This window comes from Tenrec ecaudatus, chromosome 2 (genome assembly GCF_050624435.1).
Source record: "Tenrec ecaudatus isolate mTenEca1 chromosome 2, mTenEca1.hap1, whole genome shotgun sequence".
Taxonomy (NCBI): domain Eukaryota; kingdom Metazoa; phylum Chordata; class Mammalia; order Afrosoricida; family Tenrecidae; genus Tenrec; species Tenrec ecaudatus.
The window spans coordinates 164788657-164814986 of NC_134531.1; the positions used below are offsets into that span (position 1 = coordinate 164788657).

Below are 26330 nucleotides of genomic sequence, written 5' to 3' on the forward strand. Positions count from 1 at the left end.
GATGGCAGCCCCTAAACCTAAGCGAAAGGAGCCCTGGGACAGGTAGTCGGTTACAAATTGGCCTGTTAACCAGCAGCTTTGCAGGAGAAAGAAGAAACTCTACTCCTTTAAAGAATCACAGTCCTGGAAACCGGCAGGGGGCAGCTCTACCTTGTCCTTTAGAATCCCTGTGAATTGAATTGATAGCAATGAAGTGGGATAGTTTGGGGGTTGTGTTTGAAAGCATAACAAGTTATTTGTCATGGGGATAGAGTCAGCTTTTCCAGATTCCAAGGACCAGGAGGTAAACTTTCCCCCAGGTAAAGATTTGGATTCTTCACCTCATCCTGACAGGAAGCCAGGCCCAATAACCTCAGACTTCTCTCCCAAGCACCACATGCCCTTGGCTAGAACTGTCACCTTTGACCTGACTGGTCCCTCGGTTCCAGCTCCTTGGCCTTCTTAACAAGTTTTCATTTTTGATTATGACCTGCCAAATACTCCTCTAAAGCCCTTCACCTCCCTGGTACCTTGAGTTCACGGGTTTGTCCCCTTGTTTGGGGAGACTGGAACCCTGACTCGCTTCCTAATTAAACTTAAAGGGAGCTAACTGCAGGCTTTCCCTCATGTTCATATTCTTCCTCTCTAGCACAGCAGAGCTTTTAGGCCAAAGCTGGGGGGTGGGGGTGCACTATGGTAAATTCCTCCCATTTTTTCTTTCCTCTTAACTGTAAGCATGGGCCCAGCTACTTCCTGTGTCTGGAGGTCATTGAGTGGGACCTCAAGAAAGAGCCAGGCTTGGGCACCTCCATTTTGTGATGTGAATTGGGCTTGGCATTTTTCCTAATGCTGTTTTTTCTTTTTTGTTCTTTCCCACATCTTTACCTGCCTCTCAAAGTGCCCTAACATTCCTCCATGTGCCCTGGAATTTTTGCTGAGCCTAAAAGGACCACTGGAAAGGGTGGCAGGACTGGGGGAACCCTTCCCCTTTTCTGGGCCTCATTTTTGTAACTGCAAATAGGGCGGTTGGACAAGGTCTGCACTGTCCTTTTGTTGGAGTCATACCCTACAGTGTGGTCATTGGTGGTTTCGTGGCAGAATTCTTGTCTTCCACGGGGAGACCCAGGTTTTATTTTTGACTTGTGCACTTTATGCACAGCCACCATATGTCATCCCCTACAGGCCTGCCTGTTTTTGTGATGCTGAATTTTCAGACCAAGACAGACTAGAAAGAAAGGCATGGTGTTTCCATGTTTTTTCATACATGAGGTCATGTTGAGACCTACTTGGCAGCAGCTAACTTAACATGCTTTGGGGCAAGCAGGGGTTGGGGTCGTGTACCTAGTGTGCTCTGGGCTTTACTCCTTGGGGGCTGCATGCAGAGGTAGAAGGAGAGGCCGTTCCCTTTCATTTGCTTGAGATGCTCTAGAAGTGGGCGCTGGTGTCTTTGCTAGCAGTTTGAGATGACAGGTCCCGCAGGAGCAGGTCTGTCTGCACATGCACTCACATAGGGGCAGTGCCTGTTGAGGGTGGGTGGTTGGGAGGCGGGCCCAGAAACCAGATCTTGGCATTGCTTTGTTCCCTCTTTTGGCTCAATTGTAATAAAAGTCAAGTCCGACCAAGTCTAGTTTCCAGCCTCCTCACAGAGCCTGACAGCAGCTCATCCGAGCCTCCCAGGCTTCCTGGGTTTCCCTGAGTCCCTGAAGGATTTTAATAGACCTGTGAATTTTGCTTCAAGGCAGAAATCCGTTCTCTTCCACCGTGGATTTTCTGCTTCTTGTGAACATTGTTTTTCCTTGGGGCAGTGGTAGCCCAAGGCCCAGATGGGACCAGAACAAGATCAGGTGACCTAGGGACTGACTTGAGATAGAGCTTTTAAACAAACTTTTGCACCTCTACACGGGACAAATTTTAAAATTTTTCCATGTACAGGTTGCCACAGCAAGAAAGAAGATTCTTGCATTGGTTAGTGGAACCTGACCTTTCAGTACTTTCTCTTGCACCTTGCAACCTTGGTGAACAAAGACAAGGCCCGTGTCAATTTTTAAAGGGTTTTTTAATAAACAAGTGATGGCCTAGAAAGCATTGCTTCACATTTTTGAGGAAAGTGTTCAGGAACAGCTCACCCTCTGGACTTTCCCTTTCCAATTTCCTGTTAATGAACTTGGTGTTGCAGCTCCTCTGGTCATTAGGGGCTGAAGGCTAGGGTTCATAGCTCAGGTGGTGACCTGGTCCTCCTTAGAGGTAGGTGAAGATCCTTACTCTGGTCATGGGGATCTTTAGTTTTATCTGTGCCAGCCCAGAGTTGACAGGAAAGTGGGGACGGAGTAGCCTAAGGACCAAAGGTGAATTTCTCCAACCACTCGCACTAAGGGTAAGGACACTGTGAGCTGAGTTCCACAGCTTTAGCTCTAGCAGTCATGGGGATGGGGTAGAGGGACAGTGTCTTGAAGAAGTTAAGTTGCTCTGGTAGGAGGTGGCCTCGCAATTAAGGAATCTGTTAAGGACACTCTCTACTCATTAAGAGAACATGGGCCTGATTAAGGAGTAGAATGTTCCTTTTGAGACCAACTGGGCAACTTTTCTGCTCAGAGGTTTGTCCAGGGTAGTGGTTGCGCAGTGCTGGAGGCATGGTGATTGGAGGAAGGCATTGGCTGTATCTTTTCTGATGGAGGGAAGGGGTCAGGAACACTGCCCTCTTCCCCGCCCGGGGTTTTGAGAACCACGTTGGGAAAACCAAGTGTAGGTGTAAAGGGGACTGCACCTATTAGAACCCCATTTCCTGAAGGGAGGAAAAAAGATCGAGAAGAAAGTTTCTTTTCATAAGGCGTCAGTCTTTCAATTTGTTTTTTGTTTTAATCATTAAGACATCAGAACCTACTAGAAAATTTTAAACAAAAAATGAAGACTACTATAGGCAAAATATTTCACTCGAATATAACACAAGGGAGCTGTATAAAAGTTCATGGGGGTGGGGGGAAATTCAATGATAATGAAATTTTCCTACAGATTTGTGCCTCTCCCTATTTTATTTTATTTTACTCCTCTCATTTGTGTTCATCCTTTTATAGTAGTAGCAATTGCTGTCTTTTACAACATTGACACATTTTCATTTAGCCAATTCTCTACTTTGGGACATTTTTCTGCTGTGGGTCATTCATTGTTTTGAAGTTACATACAGACCTTGAGTGGACCTTTGTATACATATCCCTGAATTCCTGTCTGACGAGAATGGCAAGGATAAGTCTGAGTGGAAGCCCATCTTTTCTTTGGAAACCTGGAAGGCAAGTAGTCAGCCCTTCCTTTGGAGTGCTGGCTGCCCACCCCCCCTCGGGGGTTGGTGGCTTAGGGAGGTCCTTGAACTTCTTGATGATCCACTTAGGGTTTCTTTATTGCCTTGAGCCCCGAGCTGTCCTATGGGCTCTGTTGTGGCTTAGAAGCACTGAAAGAGAGGGCCTGCTTGCCACCTGTCTGCCCTCTGCAAGGGCCGATCTGCCCCAGAGTCAGGGCTGCTGGGCTTTCGCTGCCCACCGCTTCCACGCCCTCACTTTGTGGGCTCCTAGAAAGGATGTGCGGCTGTGACTGGTGACGGAGCAGAGCACGTTTATCTCCTCGGCCCACCCTATCGGCCCCCGGGAGGCTGTGTGCTGCAGGAGGCAGGGTGGGGCAAAGTGGGGAGCTCGCGATCCTCCGTCCCCTCCCGGGCTCCACATACCCACCCTCTCCCTCCCTCCTTGTTTCCACAGAACCTTCTGCCCCGGCCAAGGTGGTGAGAGCAGCAATTCCTAAACAGCGCAAAGGCAGCAAGGTAAGTGGGGGCCAGGCCGCAGGAGGTGGGCCCCTTGGAGGTAGTGGCATCGTTCCTGTACTGGTGTTTAGGCTGCTAGATAACTCAAACCCCACTCTGAATAGCAGAAAAGTCCTTGCCAGGCATCCAATGTGGATGATCCTGGTAGACGGATTTATTCGGCCTCTGATTTCTTGGTAGAGCTGGATCTTGGGCAAGGGTCACTCCTAGGACTCTCATAGAATGTGCCCTACAGGTTGGTGATTTTGGAGATGCAATCAACTGGCCCACACCGGGAGAGATAGCTCACAAGAGTGTGCAGGTGAGTCTGTGGGGCAGGACGGGCAGAATGGAACTGTACCTACAAATGTACACATTTGGGACCTTTTCAAACTTCCCAGTCTTTTTGGAGGGGTGGTTGATACAATGGGAGCAGTGTTAGAATAGCTGAGAATTATGATCATCGGTTCTGCAGAAAGTGGGTGGTAAGGTGCTACTGTCGGTTGAGCGTGTGTCCTTTCCCGGATCCCTCATGTCTTCCCGAGCTGGTGGCGTGTCGTCCACCTCATCATTTAACCACTAGTGTGACTCTTGTGATAGGTCCCTTTCTACGTCCTGGTGTAAAGGTGAAGCTAGTGAAGCTTGACCAAAAACAAACTCACAGTTCCAACTAATATGGACACTGTTGAACTGCCCTTCTGGGTTTCTGAGGCTTTAAATCTTTGTGGGACTGGAAAGTCTAATCCAGGGGTCCTCAAACTTTTAAAACGGGGCCAGTTCACTGCCCCTCAGACCCGCTGGAGGGCCGGACTATAGTTTAAAAAAAAAAAACTATGAACAAATTCCTATGCACACTGCACATATCTTATTTTGAAGTAAAAAAAAAAACATGGGGCAAAGACAATAGGCGGGCCGGATAAATGACCTCTGCGAGCCGCAGTTTGAGGACGCCTGGTCGAATCTTTCTCCAGCAGAGCATCTAGGGGATTTGAACTGCTGACCTTGCCGTTAGCAGCTCAATATTAACCCGCTGCACAACCAGGGCTCCTTGTGAAGCTCAGGGAGGCTAATCAAACCAGCCTCACTGCCATCGAGTTGATGGCTGACTCATAGCAACTCTATAGGACGGAAAAGTCTTTGAGACTAACGCTTTACTGAAGCAGAAAGCCCTGTCTTTCTCCCTCAGAGCAGCTGGCGGATTCGAACTGGCCTTGCAAATAGCAGCCCAACATGTAACCACTGTGCCACCAGGACACCTCAGAGAGATGAATAAGCAGCCTTTTTAATTATTGTATAGAGTGTAGATGACCAAATGGGGGTGGAAGTCAGAAGGGTTTATTACTACAAAGTGTGTATTTTCCATTACTACATTTGCATTGCCTGTGTATGAAACAGGAGGGAAGGTGCTAGGCAAGGAACCCACCTCATCTCCCTCCAGACCCCTCTTCTCCTTCCTCAGCTGGGATGAACCGGAGGAGGGACTCTGGGGCAGGTGGCCTGAGAGCCCTAGCATGCTGCTGCCTCTTTCAGTTCAGAGGCTTGGGGCCATCATCTCTTCCATCCTACAGTGTCTTGTTGCGGAAAGGAAGATTTGGCCCCTCCAGGTCTCAGGCCCTTTGTCTTGGAAGGATGACTTCTTTCTTTTGTTTTTAAAACAGTTTTATTGGCACTTAATCCATATATCACACAATTCAATAGTTCAGTCATATCAAGACTTGTGCAATCATTATTACCACAATCAATTTCAGAACATTTCCCCTGCCCACCTCCATGATTAAATCACCTTTAAAATGAGTTGTGTAATTGATGTATGTATGGATTGTGATGAGTTGTATGAGCCCCTAATAAAATGATTAAAAAACAACTAACACCTAAAAAATTAATTAAAATAAAGACTATAGATTGTAGATTATTAAATAAATTGTTCTTTCCACTCACAAAAGAGAAATGAGTTGTGTAATCACCTTCAGTTGTAGTGCTCACTCACCCCCCCCCCACCTTGTTTCCTCCTAACCACTAACCCACCCACCCACACAACCTACAAACCCTTGCAGCCGCTCCTGTGCTTCACACACTGGGAAACCCAACAGAAACAAAGATCAACAATGAAATGAAGTGGTAAGGGTCAAACAACAGTAATATCGAGATAAAAAGGGACCACCATCGATAGTTAAAATGCTAGGGAAGACGGTTTTGTCATGGAACAAGCAAGAGATTCTTGTACCTAGAACAACTGCAGGTTGGGTCTAGAGGGAAGTCAATTGACCAAATGGCGAGTTTGATCCAGCATAATCAGGGTTGCACTGATCTGTGTTTGACCTTTTGCCTGTGGCTAGAGGGGATCTGCCAGGGGCTTAATCCGACCAGCTACTCAGCAGTTGGGTTTGGGACTCCCGCTGCCTTCCACAGATTGGGTGTTCATAATCGTAGCTCGGATGCTTTCTTTACCTTTGGTCATATTTGGATTGTATTATTGTCCTCTTGGATCACACAAGCTGGTGAGCTTCTTCCATGTGGGCTTAGTTGACTCCTTGCTTAGATGGCTACATGTTTGAATACAAGCCTTTAAGACCCCAGACATTATTCCAGTTGAAAGCCGGGCACCATCTGCTTTCTTCCCACTTTGCTGTAGCACCCTTGTCTTCAGTGATCACTCCATATCAAGCAGGGCCATGTTACCAGAACTAACTAGGGTAACTTTCTGACATTCCTAGCCAGTTTGGTCAGGCTTCTTCGTAAAAGTATCTTAAGTCCTGCCCGAGTCTCATGGTACCACTTCTTCCACCCTGCCCTAATGACAGGGAGCTCCCTTCCTCCCATCCCAAGAAGCTTTCATCCAAGTCCTGTCTCCCTGCTACTTATTGCTGCAGCCACAATCCCACAAGTCTCAGCCCGCCCGTAAGCCACCGCCCAAGAAGGACATGAAGGAACAGGAGAAAGGAGAGGGGAGCGACAGTAAGGACAGCCCCAAAACTAAGTCCGACGAATCTGGGGAGGAGAAGAATGGGGACGAGGACTGCCAGCGCGGAGGGCCGAAGAAGAAAGGTAAGTAACTTGGAGCAGACGTCAGGCTGACAGCAATGCCGGGACTCTGGGCACCCCCAAGATGCCAGTGGGGGGCTGATTGCTATAGACCACTGGGTCAGCCACACATCTCTGTTCAGTAGGCACTTGGCTGACCCTGTTCTCAGCAGGAGGCCTGTGCTTCAGAGTACTTACTCTTTGTGGTGTCTCAGCATATTGGCTTTCCGTGAAGGTTTTGTTCAAAGACAAGTGTTTCAAGACCCGCTGAAATGATTAGGAAATGGGTTCAGCTGCCCGAACAGATGCACGGGAACAGTAGTCTAAACGAGAGGAGAGGTTACTTCTCTCGTGTAAGTAAGCCAGGCCTAGTGTGGCATCTCTTTAATTCCTTCTCTCTTGTTGGTCCTTGGATTCTTAACATCTAAGATGGCTTGCTGTTACCTTCTCTTCCGAACCATTAGGCAGGGGAAAAGGGACATGCAGCTCTTTTCCTTTAAGGGACCCTAGCTGGGATTGCCTGCTTCCAGCAAGCTCTCCTCGGCAGGACTTTGACATGGGGCCTCAGGGAGACTGGGAAGTGGGCTTCTCTTACCACGGGTGATACTGGGAATCACTCCGAAGGCCCCTGGCCTCAGTGCAAAAGAGGTCCTGTGTGGGCCAGGTGCTCCCCGACAGGTGACCCAATTGTCATTCACCCAAAACTCAAGGCAGAGGAAGAAGATCAGGTAGGGTCTCTCCCTTCAGTCTTTTCTCACCGTCCCCTGCTGTCTCCCAGGGAACAAACACAAATGGGTTCCATTGCAAATAGACATGAAGCCTGAAGTGCCCAGGGAGAAACTGGCCTCACGTCCCTCTCGGCCACCAGAGCCTCGACACACACCTGCCAGCCGCGGGGAGATCAAAGGTATGCCCCATCCATTTTGGAGGGCCTGGGCATGAGAGTCGCCCTCAGGCCTGACCCAGTGCCCCCTCTCCTCATAGGGTCTGAGCCTGCCACCTTCGTGCCCGTGCCTGTGGCCCCCCCCACCCCAGCCTGGCAACCAGAGACCAAACCGGAGCCTGCCTGGCACGACCAGGATGAGACATCGAGTGTGAAGAGTGATGGGGCTGGTGGGGCGCGGGCTTCCTTCCGTGGCCGTGGACGGGGGCGTGGTCGCGGCCGGGGACGCGGCCGGGGTGGCACTCGAAGTACGTGTGAGGCCCCTTTGGGCTCCGGGATGTCCGAGGGGGTGCGGCGGGAGTGGCAGGCGGGGATCTCCTTTCCCTAATTGGCACTCATTTCCCTCGCAGCCCACTTCGACTACCAGCTCGGCTACCGCAAGTTTGACGGCGCAGAGGGGCCTCGCACTCCCAAGTACATGAACAACATCACCTACTACTTTGACAACGTCAGCAGTACCGAGCTGTACAGCGTGGACCAGGAGCTGCTGAAAGACTACATCAAGCGCCAGATGTGAGTGGGCAAGAGGCTGCTTCCTGCAGGCGGTGGGTGGGCACTGGGGACTGCCAAGAGGTGCCAGCCAGGCTGAGCCAGCTCTCGGAAGCTAGCAGCGTGACCCCCGCTGGATGGAGCCAGGGAAAATCACCTCTCTCCTCTTACGTGTCCACATAAAGTGAGTATTTTACTGCAGAGCAACGCCACAAGAAATGCTTCGAACCCATCGTCACCCAGAGTTGGGCTGGGGGCGTTGGTGGCATTGATGATTGTACGGCCCCACCTGATGGGGTGGAACAGCAGAGCTGAATGGGCAGGGAAGGCATATATTCAAATGAGTAAGATAAGTCAATAAAAATATTTAATGAAAAAGAATTACATTGTTGCCCACCTCGCCCTCTTTTTTTTTTTTTTTTGCCATAAAAATGGAATAAGCTGACACGTAGTCTTTGTGTCAGTGGTAGTGTTTTTCCGATTTTAATGGCCCTGTTGTCAAACCGCCCACAAACAGCGGCTGAGTTCTGGGCCCGGCTGCGGGCTGTGTGCTTTACTTGCAGTATCTTATTGAATGCCACGTAGTTTTAGCTACTGAATTCCTATGAGAAGGGCTCGTCACCGCCCACCCGCTCCACCCGCCACGTTTTATAGACACGTAAACAGGGCCAATACATTGCCCAGAGTCTCTCAGATTTGGGCATCGTGTCATTTTCATTTTAAAGCCTCTGCTCTTAACTACTGAGACAAAACTGTCCCTAATCAAGTGGAGAGTTTTAGAAGTTGCAGTTCTACCTGTTGTAGTAGAGTATGAAATGTTTTCAGAGCAGGGGAGACACACAGACTTTTAAATTGGGGTTTAAACAAGGAGGAAAGCATTTCCTAGTCATTGAAAGGATAGCACGATTTCTCTTCAGCCATGAGACTGTTGGTACAGTGGAGAAGTAGATCAGGAGCCGTATGCGGTCACAGGTGCAAGCAGGAGGGGGACAGCCTGTCTCAGCAGTGCCGGAGTCCCTCCGTGACACCTCTTCTCCCTCCCCTTAGTGAATACTACTTCAGCGTGGACAATTTAGAGCGCGACTTCTTCCTGCGACGGAAAATGGATGCCAGCGGCTTCCTTCCCATCACCCTTATTGCTTCCTTCCACCGAGTGCAGGCCCTCACCACGGACATCCCACTCATCTTTGCGGTATGTCTGTAGCTGTAGAGGCTTGATGAAATTCTGGCATGTTCTCTCTCCCCTCACCCCCCACCCCCCAAATCAAGAATGCCATTCCTGTGATAGTGCCCTCCGCAGTAGTTCATGGTGCTTGGTCAGCTCTCCTGTGATGCACTGCCAGTGATGATCGTGGCCTCTGGCTTGGGAATTGTAAAGCAGTGCTACTCTCTCCGTGTTCTTACCTGCAACACCCCTTTAAAGGAAGACTTCTTTACTCTCCAGCCAGACACCAGGAAGTAGGGTTTACACAGAACAAGCAAGAGAAATGCTTGATTTTCCTACTTTTGAGCCGGTTTTCAGAATTACGAGTAGAATCCCTGGTAATTTTTTAAGGCCGGCATAGGGGTGGGGTGGGGTGGATGGCCGTCTGTCCCTGAAGGGTTTTGGTGTCATCGTAAGTGTGAGGATCCAAGCGTATTTTATGTATTCAATCCATTGGAGTTGATATCTTAGGTAGTAGAACCCAGTACCCTGGTTCATTTTGCACATTTCCAGCTTCAGCTCTGTTCCTCTTCGGGGATTTCCATGGCCATGGTCTGAGTTGGGATACTTGCTGCTCCTTGGTTAGTGTATATGGATGTTTCTCCTGTGGGGGAGTGGGTGACGAGTTGAGATGCTTACCTGCAAGTGTCACACCCTGCCACCAGCTTCCAGGATCAGTGCTTGTCCCAGTGCTTCCTCTTTATCCTCTTCCCCACTTCTCCTCGCTGCAGGCCCTCAAGGACAGCAAGGTGGTGGAGATAGTGGATGAGAAGGTTCGAAGAAGGGAGGAGCCTGAAAAATGGCCTCTCCCTGGCCCCCCAATAGTGGACTATTCCCAGACGGATTTCTCCCAGCTCCTCAACTGTCCCGAGTTTGTGCCTCGCCAGCACTACCAGAAGGAGACAGGTGGGTTCCGGGCTGCCGTGTGGATGCTTTCTTGTGCCCTGCTTCTTGCCAGCTGTTCTGCTCTGAGCTAGTGACAGAAGGAGAACTGGAGGGCTGAGGATTTCATTTTTCTACATTTAGAGTCAGCCCCTGGTTCTCCCCGGGCAGTCACCCCAGTGCCAACCAAGACGGAAGAAGTCAGCAACCTAAAGACACTGCCCAAGGGTCTGTCTGCCAGTCTTCCTGACCTGGATTCTGAAAACTGGATCGAAGTGAAGAAGAGACCTCGTCCCTCCCCAGCACGGCCCAAGGTGGGTGCAGTGTGCCTGGTGCCCTGGTGTGTCGCAGCCCCCTGGGCATCGGAGGAGATGACGCACAGCGCAGTTTCGGCGCGGAGGGTAGCGTGTGAAGCGGGCGGCCTCGTGTCAGAGTGTGAGTCGAGCTTGGACGCTGCGGGGGCCTCCTCGTAGAGTGCCCGGCCGAGTGAGTGCTCGCTGCTCTTCTCGCCAGATCTCGTGCACCTTTGGGACTTTTGTGTCACCCAAGTCTGGCACATACGTTTTCTCTCTAACATGCTCTTCACCTGGCTCACTTCTGCTTGTCCTTTGAGTTTGTCCTCTGTGCCCTGTATAAGCCCCTTGGATCCTCAGAAGTGGGAAGGGAAAGGTAAGACAGAATTAGAACCTCGATGGATGCAGTGATCTTCTGCTATTGACCCCTCCCACCCCTTAATTAAGGGGGTATATTGGGGAAGCTCATACAGTGGGAAAAGTCGGGACCCGGAAACAGTAAGGATATACGTAGTCATTGGGTCACAGCAGCCAAGTTTCTCTCCAGTACTCAGTCATATGGTCCCTTGGCCTCGTGGGCCTCAGAGAAAAGCCTGCCTGCCCCTCTGCCTGATGGCCTCAACCTTGGTGCTCCTCTGCTGGTGTCAGTGTCGCCCGGTCTCTGCCCCCACCTCACACAGGGATCTCGAACGTGCTCTTATTCTGATGGTCCTGGCCTCTCTTTTTTCTTCCTCCTGAGATGTGTCACTGTCTGGTGGTTCAGGGCCTCGGCTTCCCTATCTTAAAATTATGGGTTAGAGAACTTTTATTGCTATAAAAACAACAAAACAATTTATGTAGTACACATTGAGTCCGATGTTAGTGAATTGTTGAGATCTCAACCAAAACACTGCCCCCTTGGCAAGCACAGGCCTCTGTTCTTCAGCCAGGCCTCTGGTCCCCCTGTCCTCCTAGGGAGCTTTGGTGGAAGGCTTTTTGGTTGGGGCCTTGAGGCTTCACACGTGTCCTTAAGCTTCAGGTCTGTACAGTTCTTAGCCAACTCTTCTTCTCTCCCCCTGTTCACACCCAGAATTTCTCACCTGCTTTGAGTGAAACCTTATAAAAAGTGTATGAGATCGTCCCCAGGTCACAAAAGGTAGTGAGACCACTCCGCCTGGCACCTTTAGAACTTTAAAGAAGAGTTTAAGTTTGTATAGAAAGATGCTTGGTACCATAGGGGATGCCCTTTGAGATATACTGAAGGTGGTGCCTACAGCTCTCTGATCCTTCCCTGAAGAATTCTCCACTCTTGAAACAAAAAGAGGCCTTGAAGGGGCAAGACCAGCATGTAGAGTGGGTAGAGTAGGGGCCTTGCTATCCTCCGAGAATGAACAGGTGTTTTGGCATGTTGGGGGCAGTCCTTGGTGCATTTCCTGCTGCTTCTCCCCAGTCGCGGGTTTTTTTGGTTGTGGGTTTTGTTTTGTTTTTGTTCCTCAAAACGTCTTCATAATAAAGCCATGTGATCCTCCTTTAAAAAAGTCAAAGCACACACAGAAAGTCAAAGTACACCAGCAAGACACCCCACCCCCGTCCCAGGAAACAGGTGCCGTCACCTTCTGGGATGAGCCCCCTGCCTGAGCATAACCAGCTCGGCACAGCCCTGGGAACCCGCTGGTTGCTTGGACTTTTTTTTGAAGGCACCATCAACAAAGCTAATGCACTCACATAAGTAAGAGAGCTTGTCTGAAGCTATCCAGGGATCATGGAGATAGGTCTAAACAGGCTTTGTGTGGAATAACCCTATGGGTATTCTGTTAGGGTAAACAAAAATGCTTCTCCATAATCCCAATAAAATCAGTTCTCCGCCTTTTGGATTTTGTACATATTTTTTCCTTTCTGACATGTTCTGTACCAGATTTATTTGTGCCCATTGTTTAGATTGCGACTTCCGTAGTTACCTTTTTCAGGAAGCCTTCCATACCACGAGTCCCTCTCCCTTCCCATCCCTATCTTCTCCCACACTCTTTACTTAGAAGTTTCTTGTTTTGTTGAGAATATACACCGCAAAAACAGATCCATTCACGTCCCTCTGTATCCATTCCTGTGACAGTGAGTATGTTTTTGGAGTTGTGTTACCATCTTCCCCTGTCAACATAAACTCACTTCCTCTAAAGTTCCTATCAAATCTTAACACGGCTCTTAAAAAGAGCATCAGGCTGAAGGCGGTTACTCTTTACTAGTTAAGCTAAATTATTTGTTGAATGTTTAACAGAAAGGGGTGGGGGTGGGGGCTAAGTTTTAAGGGCTATGGTTCCCCGCAGGTTCATCCAGCCTCTATGGCTCCAGGTAACAATGTTGTTCTTTACTACTGTTCTGCTTCGCACTTGGCTGTTGGTTGAGTCTTCCTCCACTAAACTGAGTTCCTAAGGATAGTGGTCCTTGTCTGCTTTATCATACTGGTGACATAGTCTTTGTTCGTTGAGTTGCTCAGTATATGTGATTCTAGTCTGGGATGTGGTAGAGAGCACGGCAACTGTGTCCACTTTGAGATGTACTAGGTAGGTGTTTGAATGGGGGAGTCAGTTTACTGAACTTCTGTGAGCCCAGTTCGTCTATGTAGGCTGGGTAGGGGAATAGGGTACAGCCCCTCCTTGTGAGGAATTTGACCTCTAATTGTTGGTGATGGAGGAAGCTGACCTGCATAGAACATCCCCTTCCCCTTGAGGCTGACTACAAGGGGGACACCTGTGACTTGTTGGACCAGTCGCGGTCCTGACAGGCTCTTGTGTGGGAGGCTGGGACCTTCTTGTGTGGCAGTTAAGAGAGCCTGGCCCACAGCCCCTCTAGTGACTGCTCGCTTATTTGTTCCTGTTTAGAAGCCAGAAGCGCCCAGGTTTCTCCACCAGACCTCTCTGCCTCAGCAGCTGCCCTCCCAGCAGCTGCTGCCCAAGGATCAGGATGAGCAAGAGGAACTGGATTTCCTGTTTGATGAGGAGATGGAACAGATGGATGGGCGGAAGAACACCTTCACTGCCTGGTCTGACGAGGACTCAGACTATGAGATTGACGACCGGGATGTCAACAAGATCCTCATTGTCACCCAGACGCCACCTTACATGCGCCGGCACCCAGGAGGGGACCGTACAGGCAACCACACCTCACGTGCCAAGATGAGCGCTGAGCTGGCCAAGGTCATTAATGATGGGCTCTTCTACTACGAGCAGGACCTGTGGACCGAGAAGTTTGAACCTGAGTATTCCCAGATCAAGGTAAGGTTGGGGCATCACCAAGAGCATGGGGCCCGAGGGAGAAGAAGGCTGATTGGCTCTGCCACCTTGGGTTGTGTGATCTGAGGCTACATGTCCTGTGGAGGGGGGTGGGGGCGATGATTGACACCTTGCTGGGGCGCACTTTGTAAACTACAGGGAGTCCCTCCCGCCTGTGTGAGAGGGGTACGCCTGTGTGAGAGGGGTACGGTGTGAGGGTCTCACTGCAGTCCTAACAACTGCTGGCGCTCCTGTGGAGAATACAATGTGAGTTTAGGTTGCCATTTTAGTCTTAAATACATTGGCATATATCAAGTTTAAAAGTCTTCAAGGGGCCTGCTTTGATGTGGAAAATAAAGGAGAGAGACTAAGAAAGTGCTGCTGCCAGGAGTTGGTTTCTGCCAAGTGGATGTGCTGGGGGGTGGGGGGACTGGTTGTGTCACATAATAGGCCTGTGTGATAAGCTGCAGAGTGTCTGGCACTGAGGAGGAGGGACACAGCCACTGTACCAGAAGACAATGGCAGGAGAGACTTGCGGAAGCACTGGGGCTTCTTGAGGAGAGCGTGCAGTGAGTTCCTGGGGAGCCAGTGTCAACCTGATGCCCGTCCTCACTGCAGAGAAGGCAGGGCCGGCATTGACCTCCTCTGCCTCAGTGTGGCTTGGAACAAGGTTGCTGGGGTTGAGGATGGCAGCTGACAGCCCGAGGACCAGAATTCCCTGAATGTGGCCGTGGGAGGGAGCTTTTCCCGGCCAGCTTCCTGCAGGGCCTGATTCCAGAACAGGCTGGGCAGCCCTCTTCCTGACACGCGTACCCGCCCTTCTCACGTCCTCCGCAGCAAGAAGTCGAGAACTTCAAGAAAGTCAACATGATCAGCCGTGAGCAGTTTGACACTCTGACTCCTGAGCCCCCTGTGGATCCCAACCAGGAGGTCCCCCCTGGGCCACCCAGGTTTCAGCAAGGTGAGTGAGGCAAGGGTCGGGACCCTCCAGCTGGGACTTGTGGGGATGGATGCTCACAGGCTTGGACCTCCCCCCTCTCTGCCTTTGTAGTTCCCACCGATGCCCTGGCCAACAAGTTGTTTGGTGCTCCCGAGCCCTCCTCCATCGCCCGATCTCTACCAACCACTGTCCCAGAGTCGCCAAACTACCGAAACGCCAGGACTCCCCGTACTCCCCGCACACCGCAGCTCAAAGACTCCAGCCAGACATCCCGGTTTTACCCCGTGGTGAAGGAAGGACGGACAATAGATGCCAAGGTGAGGAACTTCTGCTGGGCTGCTAAGCCTCGGGGGCCCATGTCCACCGCCCCCAGCCGCTGCTTCTTCTGCTCTGTCTGTGTTCACGGTCTGGTGAGCTCACGTGAAGTCGAGTGAGCGCCCTTGTGAAGCAGACGGTGTGTGGCCATGGTGTCCCCATGGGGCCATGACTGGATCAGAGGACTTACCCCCTGCCTCATCTCTCCTCATCTGGAAATGAGGCAGAGCCGTTCTACCTCACAGCCATGGCATTTCCATGAGAGAAAAGACGGGAAAGTGTTTTGTCAACTCGTGGTGCCGTGTACACAACGAGGAGAACCCTAAGTTCCCGAAGTCCTTATTGCTCCGCCGTGGTGGGAGATAGCATGAATGACAAACCCTGTCCTGGGCTGACCTTTGCAGATGCCTCGGAAAAGGAAGACAAGACACAGCTCGAACCCCCCCTTGGAGAGTCATGTGGGCTGGGTGATGGACTCTCGGGAGCACAGGCCCAGAACTGCCTCCATCAGGTACCATAGGCGGGGGGGTGGGGGGCGAGCCACGGAGAAGGTGCCTCTGGTCTAAATTAGGGAACAGGATCCAGAACATGCGAGTAACATGGACTTAATCAGGGCCTCAGAAGAAGCCTTCTGTCTAAAGCAGTGGTGCCGGTGGGTCCTGATGCAGCTCACTCACAGAGAGCATATCTGTGATTTGACCCCCCAGACACAGGTTATCGGCTGCCTGCTTCAGGAGAGCGTGGAGGTTGAACAACAACCAAAAAAGCCTTCCTAGATCCTACTCCAGATTACTCCCCTATCTTTGAGGGCAGGAACCAGATTTCTTTTTGTTTTCCAAATAGTGGCCTCAATGTTGACTTGAATCGAGGTTGGGAGCCGTGGCTTAGGTTTTCCTTGCAATGGGTGATAGAAAGGAAAAGGAGACATGGTTTTCAGAAAGAAGTCGACAGTGGCTTGCTGGGAGCGTTTCCATAGGGTTAGTTGAGTCACCAGGGCTCCTTAAATGCTGCTTCAACAACTCATTGCCATCAAGTCGGTAACAACTCAGAGACCGTTAGGACAGGGTAGAACTGCCCTGTGGGTTTCTGACACTAACTGTTTATTGGAGTTTAAAGCCAAGGAGCAGCTGGTGGTTTCCAACTGCCAACCTTGTAGATTGCATTACAAATGGAACCACTATGCCACCATGGTTCCTAAGTGCTGCCTAGGGAGAAATACATGGTTTTTAAAGCTCAGTTTTTGACATTGGACAGATCTCTGCATTAAATAGTTCCATGACATGACCACCCTGGCCACGTCTCCCAATCTCTGTAAGCCTCAGTGACCTCTTTTGTAAGTCCTTGTGGAGGTGATAGAAAGAGTAAAGCAGATGTGTGAATAAAAGGTAAGGGCCAAACACAGTCCCTGGGCCTCCCAGTATGATACTCTGCAAGGCTGCATTTGGCTGATGGCAGTCTAGAGGAGGAGCCTTCCTAACTCTGGACCAGCCTGAGGGGGACCTGGGGTGACACTCTTTCTCATGGCTTTTACAGCTCCAGCCCCTCAGAAGGGACGCCTGCAGTTGGCAGCTATGGCTGTACCCCCCAGTCACTGCCCAAGTTCCAGCATCCTTCCCATGAACTGCTCAAGGAAAACGGCTTCACACAACACGTCTACCATAAGTATCGTAGGCGCTGCCTTAATGGTAAGAAAGATAAGTGGGGGGAGAGGGGGCTCAGAGCAAAGGAAGGGTGACAACATTAACAGTGTGTGATGAAGGCTAGACCCAGGCCCAACAGTTTGGAACACGGCTAAACAGCTTTCCTATTATTTGCTGTCCATGAAGCAAGTGTGTTTGTAATGGACAGAACTGCCAGCTCCTCTGTTGTCTGTGTGGGTTACGGTCAGTAAGTGGTCTCCAGAACAGGTGTTAGCAATAGCAAAGTGGCCTTTGGGTTGAACCCAGCAAGCATCCCAGTTTTATATGACCTTGGAGTTAGGAACACATTTTAGATTCGAGTATAGGAGCTGTGTGACCTGAGTGCGTCTGTGTAACAGAGGCCACGTGCAGCTCCGAGAGCTGGTGCTGCTGAAGTCTGCTGTTTGCTGCTCCCACGTGAAAGACCCTGTGGGAGCAGAGCCGCTCCGGCTGCTCTTGCTTGTTCTTGTAACCAAAGGGTCTGGTTCGCAAAGCTTGGTTACTCACTCATCGCCAAACTCAAGTCTCACTTCATTGCTCCCAAGAGAAGCCCTGCACCCTAAGTCACCTTTTGTGGATGCATTTTTCATACATAGAACTTGACTCAGATAGGTGCTGCCTTGGCCGGCTTTTCTTAAAATCATTTTATCGGGGGCTTGTACAACTCTTACACAGTCCATCCATCCATCCATTGTGTCAAGCACATTTGTCCATTTGTTGCCATCATCATTCTCAAAACATTTTCTTTCTACTTGTGCCCTTGGTATCAGCTCCTCATTTTTTCCCTCCCTCTCCCTTGACCAGCATTTTCTCTTTTCTCAGTTGGCGTCAATTTTGAAGGTTCATCTGTGTAGTAATATGTATTAGTCTTTTATGTAGAGAATTTGCCATTTTATTTATCCATTTATCAGTTTTTTAGACACTGATTTCCCCCCTCTCTAAATTTTGGCTATTTTCAATAATGTTGCAATGAAGATGTAAAAGTTTTCATTTTTTTCTTAGAGCTTTGTCTAGGAGTAGACTTTGTGGCTAGAGGTTCAATGTAGGCTTGGGCCTTTGAGGAATTGCCCCCCTGATTTCCAAAGGGCCGCCCTGCTACTTCCCACCCTCGGGGTCTCAGACGTCCAGCTTTGCCTGTCTTGCTAGTACTTGTGCTTGTCTTTTCTGTTTTGGCTGTTCCAGGGTCTGCTCGTGGTTCTGAGTTGTGCACTGTGTGACCATCATTAGAGAACTACTTATTCGGAGCCTTTGCCCATTTTAAAACTAGGTTATTTGTCCTTTTTTTACTGTTGGGGTATTTGGGCTCTTTATTCTAGGTTCAAGTCTTTGATCAGATGTGTGATTTGTAACTGTTGCCCTTCCACATTCTTGATGGTGCCCTGCAACATACATGGGTTTGCAGTGTTGATGCTACCCAAGGCCATCACGCACTGCAGAATGTTCATTTGGGTAATGTCCAACTTGAACTGCATGTAATGTCCATCGCCCCAACCCTGATGAAGCCTATTGTATAAAAATGTGAGGTACATGCAATAAATGTGTACCTCGTGACAGAGGCACTACTTTGTAATGAGCATTATAACATCTCTCGTGTGTATTGTTTCAAGGTGTTTTTGTGTTTCTGGACATTGTCACTTAATGTTTTTTTTATGCATTAAGAGATCTACCAAGACAAATAATTGGTGTCAAATTTCAGTTGTACCTAACTTAAACTTAAATTGCTCCATGGGGTTTTCAAGTTGGTGCCCTTTCAGAAGCAGATTGCCAGACCTATCTGCTGAGGTCCCTCGGGGTGGGTTTGAACTGCCAGCCGCTCAGCTAGTAGCTATTCGTCGAGCATTACCTGTTCATGTTACCCAGGGTCTCCTGACACGGGAAAGCTCCTCAGTAAATGTCAGGTAGAGAGCTGAAGGAGCAGGTGATGAGCCCAGGGAGGCATGTGAGAAAGGAAACAGGACATTAGGTCCCCAGACACCTCTTCGTCCTCGGAGCGCACGCAGCTTGGCTCTGAGACCCGGGGTGTTTGTGTTCTTTTCTCCCCCGTCAGAGCGGAAGCGTTTGGGCATCGGCCAGTCTCAGGAGATGAACACTCTCTTCCGCTTCTGGTCCTTCTTCCTCCGCGATCACTTCAACAAGAAGATGTATGAGGAGTTCAAGCAACTGGCTCTGGAGGATGCCAGAGAAGGCTACAGGTGAGCAGGCGTCGGGGGTGGGATGGGAGATGTCTTTCAAAATGAGGTCTATGTTCACGTGGCTCAGAATTGAGAGTTCAAAAGGTCCTATGATGAAGGATCTCTTTGCCCACAGGCCACCTACAGGTCCTTTACTGGAAATACGGTATGCCTCTATTAGCAGATGCGTGCCCAGTCTCTCGCAGCCTGCCTGCTGGTTTCCAGAGGTGTCGCCTCTAGTACATACTCTTTGCACATGGCTCTTGCTTTTTGCTGAAAGCTGTATCTTGGAGTACATAGCTAGTTTCCTTCTTTAGCTGCTGCTGTTTTGTGTGGTGACGCTTATCACTGTAGCCATTTTTGAGTGTACAATTCAGTGGCGTGAAGTACTTAGTCCACATCCCGAGCAGAGACTGTACTATTATTAATCAGTAACTCCTCTTGCCCTGTCCCTGGTAACCTCTCCTCTGCTTTCCACCACCTCTCGGAATGAGTCCCTGTGCTCTGAGCACTTCAGAGGAGTAGCCTCAGCATCACCGCAGTATTTGTCCTTTCGTGCCTGGTTTACTTCGATCGGCATGTTGTCGTCAAGGTTTTTCCATGTTGCAGCCTTTAACAAACCTCATTCGATTTTCCAGCTGATTGGTATGTAAGCTAAGGAGCTTTAGTAGCATGGTGCTTACTGGTTGGGCGGCTAACCACAGGCCCGCGTTGAAAACCTTTAGCCTCTTTCTCCTTGGGAGAAAGACGGCCTTCACACTCCCTTAAAGAGCTACCGTCTGGGAAACTCGGCAGTTCTGTCCTGCCCGTAGGGTCAGTAGAGTCGGCGTCAGCTTGGTGGCAGTGAGTTTGGTAGGTAAGCTGCAGTGTATCTACCACCTTGTATCGATGAGCTCATCCATGGGCCTTTGGGCTGTTGTGAGTATGGGCGTACACGTGCCCTCGTGCCTGCTTTCCATCCTCTTGGAACTGTACCCAGATGTAGAATTTGCTGAGTCACAAAGGAATTTTACCTTCTTGACGAACTGCCCATCTCGTTCTCACAGCTGCATCCCTACTGTGTGCAGGTTCTCTGCTTCTTTGCCCACTAAAGCCCCCGCCGCTTTCATGTTAATAGCCATCCTAATAGATGTGGAGTAATAGCTAATAGTGCTCTTGACCGTTATTTCCTTTAATGACTAATTTTGTTTATGTGTTTTTTGTGTGCGCTTGTTGCTTTGAAGAAATGCCTATTCAAATCTTTTGCTCAGTTTTTAATTGGGTTGTTTTGGTCCTTGTAATTTTTTATAATCTGCATGGTGTTAACGGTATGCGGATAATTTACTTAGCTAATCTATTGATTTTTGATTAATCTATATTGATTACTAAATAATCAACCTAATTAAAATTGGCTCCAATATGTTGCTCATGAAAAACTTTAAGACTTATATTGCCTTTCTTCCCAGATTTTCAAAGTAAGTTAATCGAGAAGTTCGGAAACATTTCTAAATAGTTTTATTGACAAACTGGGCTGAAGTAGCTCTTAGTATCGAAATTGCCCTTGTTAATATTCCACATTAGGCAGCCTCTCAGTCTTTTTATGGCGTTCCTTTTCAAGAAAGTTTGCAGAATACAGAAAAAAGAAAAGCTGCCTTAAAGTTCACCTCAGAAGAAAGGAAATGTTTTGGAAATGATGATGGCAACATACATACAAATATGTTTGACACAATTGATGTATGGAATGTTATAAGAGCTGTAAGAGCCCCCAATGAAATGATTTTTTTTTTAATTCACCTTAGAGACAAATACAGTGTTAGTATATATGTAAATCTGCCTCCTTCCAGACTGTATACATGTATAGAGGTAGGCTTTGCACACGTAATCTCAACAAGTAAGGAGCCCTAGTGGAGCGTTGCTTCAGCTCTGCGGTTCAGCCTGGCCAGCCCGTCCACAGACAGCGCCGGGACCGCCGACTTCCATAAAGCTACGCAGCTTACAGTCTCCAGCCCCTCCCGTGTGGGGCAGTTGTGCTCAGGCGTACAGGTTTAATCCGTTAGAAGCAGCAGTCGGCTTGGTTTGGGTTTGCAAAGTGGGGCCACTCTACATAGAGTACTACATGTCGGTGCATTCTTTGCATGCTTAGATAAGCATCTTCCTATTCCATAAAAACACATGTGAATTTTTCATTGCTGTGCCCATATGGCATAGCAGGATACCCATTGCATTGGTCTGCTGACCTTGAGGTCAGCAGTTCAAAACCACCAGCTACTCTGTGGGAGAAAACTGAAGCTTTCTGTCCTTGTAAAGCGGTGTGGTTGTGGAAACCCACTGGGGAAGCTCTGCTTTGTCTTCTGGGTTGCTCTGGGTTGGAATCGATAGATGGCAGTGGGTTTTTTGTTTTGCTTTGTATTTTGTTTGGTCTTTGTCAATTATTCCATTGTTAAGATTTACCATAGTTTTCTGTTTTAAAGTCATTTTATTGGTGGCTTGTACAGCTCTTACCACACTCTATCCATCCATCCATGGTGTCAAGCACATTTATACATTTGTTGCCATCGTTATTCTCAAAACATTTTCTTCCTACTTGAGCCCTTGGTATCAGCTCCTCATTTTCCCCCTCCTTCCCCCACCCTCCCTTCCTCTTGAACCCTTGATAATTTATAAATTATTGTTTTTCATGTTTTACACTGAGCATTGTTTCCCTTCACCCACTTTTTTGTTGTCTATTCCCCTTCCCCTTCCTTGTATGGCTACTCTCAATATAGGTCCTGAGGGGTTTATCTGTTCTGGATTCCTTGTGTTTCTTGTTGCTGTACATATTTTTATTTCTGCATGTCTATCTAGAGAAGATAGGCAAGATAAACAATCTGGAAGAGAAAACATCAGTTCTGGAGGGACATGGGAGAGGGGCGTGGCAAGGGAAAGGAAGTGGGTGTTAACAAACCCAGGGACAGGGAACAACAAGTGATCTAAAATCCATGGCTTGGAAGGTGTGGGAGGCCTTGGAAGGGTTTGATCAAGGGCAGTGTAACCAAGAGGAACTATTGAAACCCAAATGAAGGCTGAACATGATAGTGGGACAAGAGGAAAGTGGGAGGAAATAACTAGGAAATAAGGAAATAAGAGGAAAGAACTAGGAGGCAGAGGGCATTTATAGAGGTCAAAATACAGATATGTAAATATATCTGATGATGGGAAATACCATATATACTCATGTATAAACCGAATTTGTTTTTTTAAATACTTTTATTGGGAGGTTCTTACATCTCTTACCACAATCACACATTCATTCAGTGTCTCGAGCACATTGACTCATATGCCACCAGCATTATTTTCAAAGGATTCTCTTCCCACTTCAGTCCCTGATATCAGCTACCCATTTCTTTCCCCCTCCCTCCCCTACTCACCCTCCCTCACGAACCCTTGATGAGTTATAGATTATTATTTCCATATCTTAGATCGTCCTCCGTCGCCCCTCACCCACTTTTCCGTTATTCGTCCTCCTGGGACCGGATTCTAGATTGATCCTTGTGATCCATTACCCTTTTCTACCCCCATCCTCCCCTAGTCCTCCTGGTATCTCTACTCTCCTTGTAGGTCCTGAGGGGTTTATCTATCTTGGATTCTCTGTGTTGCGGGCTCTTATCTGTAGCAGTGTGCATGTTCTATTCTAATCTGGTTTGTAAGCTAGAATGGAGGTCATGATAGTGGGGGGAAGGACGCACCAAAGAACTAGAGGAAAGTTGTGTGTTTTATTGGTAGTATGTATACTGCACTCTGACAGGCTCATCTCTTCCCTGTGACCACTCTCTGAGGGGATGTCCAAATGTCTAGAGATGGGCTTTGGGTCTCTACTCCTCATTCACAATGACATGGTTTTTTGTTCTTTGATGCCTGATAACTGATCTTATTGACACCTCGTGATTGCACAGGCTGGTGTGCTTATTCCATGTGGGCTTTGTTGCTTCTCAGCAAGATGGTCACTTGTTTACCTTCAAGACTTTAAGGCCCCAGGCACTATTATCTTTTGGTAGCCAGGCACCATCAGCTTTCTTCACATTTACTTATGCACTCATTTTGTCTTCAATCATGTTGGGAAGGTGAGTATCGCAGAATGCCAGATTGTTAGAACAAAGTGGACTTGTGTTGAGGGAGTGCTTGAGTCGAGGTCCAATGTCCATCTGCTACCTTAAGTCTTAAACATACAGTCTTAGCATACAGATATGAGTACATAGTTCTATTTACCTCTCGTTATATATGTATTTACATATGTACATGCCTGTATTTAACCTCTATAAATGTCCTTTGCCTCTTGGGGTTCTTTCCTTTCTGCTACATTGCCCATGATTAAACCCCACTAGACATCCTACGACCTTCCATTGATTGTTCACTTGTTGTTCTTTGTCCTTGAGTTGGTCTCCTACCCCTTCCTTTCTCCCACCTCCCCTTCTCCCATATCCCCACAGAACCATTGAGCCTAAGTGCAAAAGTCTGACAAAGCCAAGTAAAACAACAAAGGAAGTCAAAACCAACAAAACAATAACAACAAACAAAAACAAAATAATAACAAAAAGAAAGCTACTGACAAAAATTGAGAAGTCTATAAAAAGTTCAAGGTCAGTTTGTTGACCTTTGCGAGTGTTTCCCAGTCGAGTCTGGTGGGGTGCCACACTCTCTCCCAAAGTCTATTTTTGGTATTCCCTGGGGATTTCATCACTCTGCTCCCCCCGCTGCTCTGCTGCATGCCCTCCATGCCTCGCCCCAGCTTGATGGGGCCAGACCGTGCACTCTTCCTGCACTGTGTCTCCAGTGCTGTCCCCGGGAGCGTCATGGTTCGGTGAGGGACGCCGTGTCCCATGGTGGGGCTGGCCCTACAATCCTCCCCGTGCGTTGTCTCCTTCTACCAGGAACATCATCCTTGGGGCTTGGTGAGCCAGGATGTCCTCTCCTCCATCTCCATCCCTTTGCATTTCTCCATGTGCTCTAATCGGAGCTATCCCCAAGCTCTAGCCCCAGTACTGTCTTCTAAAGTGTATTCTTCTGAGGAAGGGTTGGGGGCATGTACATGGTTGGGGCCAGCCCCACAGAACTCTTTTGGTTCCCTGGTACATGCTGTAAGCCAAGTTTTTTCAGCACATTTTTAAATGTAGTCTTTATGGTAAAATTAGGTGTTTCAGCTGATATTAAGGTCAGTTTATACTCAAGTATATATGGTTAGATATGTGTGCATGTATTTATAGGTTTAGTATTAAGGTAGCAGATAGATATTAGGCCTCTACCCAGGTACTCCCTCAACGCAAAACACTTTTCTATTAACCTGGCAATCCATGTCGCTCACCTTCCCGACACAATCGCTAAAGACAAAGCAGTACATAAGCAAATGTGCCAAAGAAAGATGATGGTGCCCAGCTATTGAAAGATATAGCATCTGGGGTCATAAATGCTTGAAGGATAAACAAGCAGCCATCTAGCTGAGAAGCAACAAAGGCCACATGGACGAAACACACCCAGCCTGTGTGATCATGAGGTGTCTATAGGATCAGGTATCAGGCATCAAAGATTAAAAAAAAATCATAATTATGAATGAGGGGGAGTGGGGAGTGGAAACCCAAAACCCATCTGTAGGCAATTGGACATCCCGTTACAGAAGGATTGCGGGACGGGGAGGAGACGAGCCAGAGTGCAGTATAGCACGGATGAAACACACAACGTCCCTCTAGTTCATTAATGCTTCCCCCTCTCTCCTCTCCCCCCCCCCCCCCAACTGTCATGACCTCAATTCCACCTTACAAATCTGGTTAGACCAGAGCATGTACACAGGTACAGATAAGAGCTGGAAACATAGTTTTCTTAAATGCATCTCATAAGAAATCTAGATTGTGGTTTTTTTAGTAGTGCTGCTATATACACCATTGCATGTGAATACAATCTAAAAATGCACATTTTCATGATTTCTATCACTAATTGCAGCCCTAGCAGTGAAATTTCCGAGATAGGACATATACCAAGGATTGGCAAGCTATTTCTCAAACTCCAGATAGTAAAGAAAGTTTTGTGGGCCATGTTCTATTTCCTACACTAGTAAAAGAAAGCAGGTGTAGACAATATATGCAAATAAGTGGGAATGGTAAGTGGGTCTGGGCGACAGGCTGGAATTGGATGGGCCGCTTGGTACAGGCACGCATCCCTGAACGCCCAGTCGACATGTAATATGTAAGCAAGTTGGAACAGTTAGTCAAATGCTTGTCTTGGTGTGTATTAAACTTTCTCTGTGTCACACACTTCCAGATACCCGGAGACACCTCTAACAGAGTAGTTAGTAATATAGCATACAGAAATAATATTATTTGGTGCACATCACAACGTTGTACTCGTCTGTTATTGTGGGCCACTGTCCCTTGGATTTTCTGTGGCTTTGCTGATACTGGGATCATGGACCTTATACATTATACATGAGACCATGTGACTTTTTCGTGCTGGGACCCACTTAGACAATATGAAATATTAGCTCTTTGTAAAGAAGATTCTTTTTGAGAGGAATTAGCCTGTTGTAAATAGTCTCATAGTCTACCTATTACATGAGTGTCTTATTTCCCTATTTCACACTTGATGAACTTGCCTCCTGATCTCCCCTGGGATCTCCTACAGATACGGTTTGGAGTGCCTTTTTCGATACTACAGTTATGGCCTGGAAAAGAAGTTCCGGTGGGACATATTCAGAGATTTCCAGGAGGAGACCGTGAAGGACTACGAAGCTGGTGAGAGCACAGGAGTTGGACCTCCACGGGTCACGGTCATTGGGGCCATTTTCCAGACAGACCTGCTCCGCCGGGGACCGGTCATGTCACTGCGCCAGCTCTTCCAACGCTCGTTGCCTCCTCCACGTAGCCGACTTCTCCGCCTTTCTCTTTTCTGCTACAGGACAACTCTATGGGCTGGAGAAGTTCTGGGCCTTCTTGAAATATTCCAAAGCCAAAAACTTGGATATTGACCCCAAACTGCAAGAATACCTCGGCAAATTCCGACGCCTTGAAGACTTCCGAGTGGATGTAAGTGAAAACCTTCCTTACCCTCTTGGGTTCTGAGAAAGCAAAAGCTTCCACAAACCAGAATCTGGTCTCAATTCTGCCATCAACCCAGAGGGACCCTTTACCCCCATGTGGGCCCTGATTGGTTTTTGGTGTTTTGCTTCAATTTGTGAAATGGCAGGTGAGTGGAGTGTTTGGTGGTTGTCCCTGCCTCTCTATTGTAAATGAATTGAGACCCCAAACTGCCATCGCTTCTCTCTGGCACCCTTTCCCTCCTGTCTCCTGGTCCGCTCACAGGAACGAGGGCCGCTTGGTGTAGAGTCGGGCTGTGAACCACAAAGCCAGTACTTGAGGACCTCCCGTGGTCAGCTTAGT

General features: G+C 48.5%; 1 protein-coding gene across 3 annotated transcripts in view; it reads left to right on the top strand.

Moving 5' to 3' along the window:
- Window positions 1-26330, top strand: part of LARP1 (La ribonucleoprotein 1, translational regulator) — a 63868-nt gene that overhangs the window by 33252 nt on the left and 4286 nt on the right. For 2 of the 3 annotated variants that reach the window (XM_075541871.1, XM_075541872.1), the window contains 17 exons: window positions 3726-3787; window positions 4023-4088; window positions 6637-6811; window positions 7566-7694; window positions 7772-7978; window positions 8081-8243; window positions 9267-9411; window positions 10155-10329; window positions 10450-10619; window positions 13454-13846; window positions 14681-14804; window positions 14895-15100; window positions 15503-15609; window positions 16632-16783; window positions 18825-18969; window positions 25576-25685; window positions 25849-25976. In XM_075541871.1, coding sequence (XP_075397986.1) covers window positions 3726-3787; window positions 4023-4088; window positions 6637-6811; window positions 7566-7694; window positions 7772-7978; window positions 8081-8243; window positions 9267-9411; window positions 10155-10329; window positions 10450-10619; window positions 13454-13846; window positions 14681-14804; window positions 14895-15100; window positions 15503-15609; window positions 16632-16783; window positions 18825-18969; window positions 25576-25685; window positions 25849-25976 — 2657 coding nt within the window. Of the gene's footprint in view, window positions 1-3725; window positions 3788-4022; window positions 4089-6567; window positions 6812-7565; window positions 7695-7771; window positions 7979-8080; window positions 8244-9266; window positions 9412-10154; window positions 10330-10449; window positions 10620-13453; window positions 13847-14680; window positions 14805-14894; window positions 15101-15502; window positions 15610-16631; window positions 16784-18824; window positions 18970-25575; window positions 25686-25848; window positions 25977-26330 lie in introns of all 3 variants that reach the window. The other variant, XM_075541870.1, reaches the window with a different exon arrangement.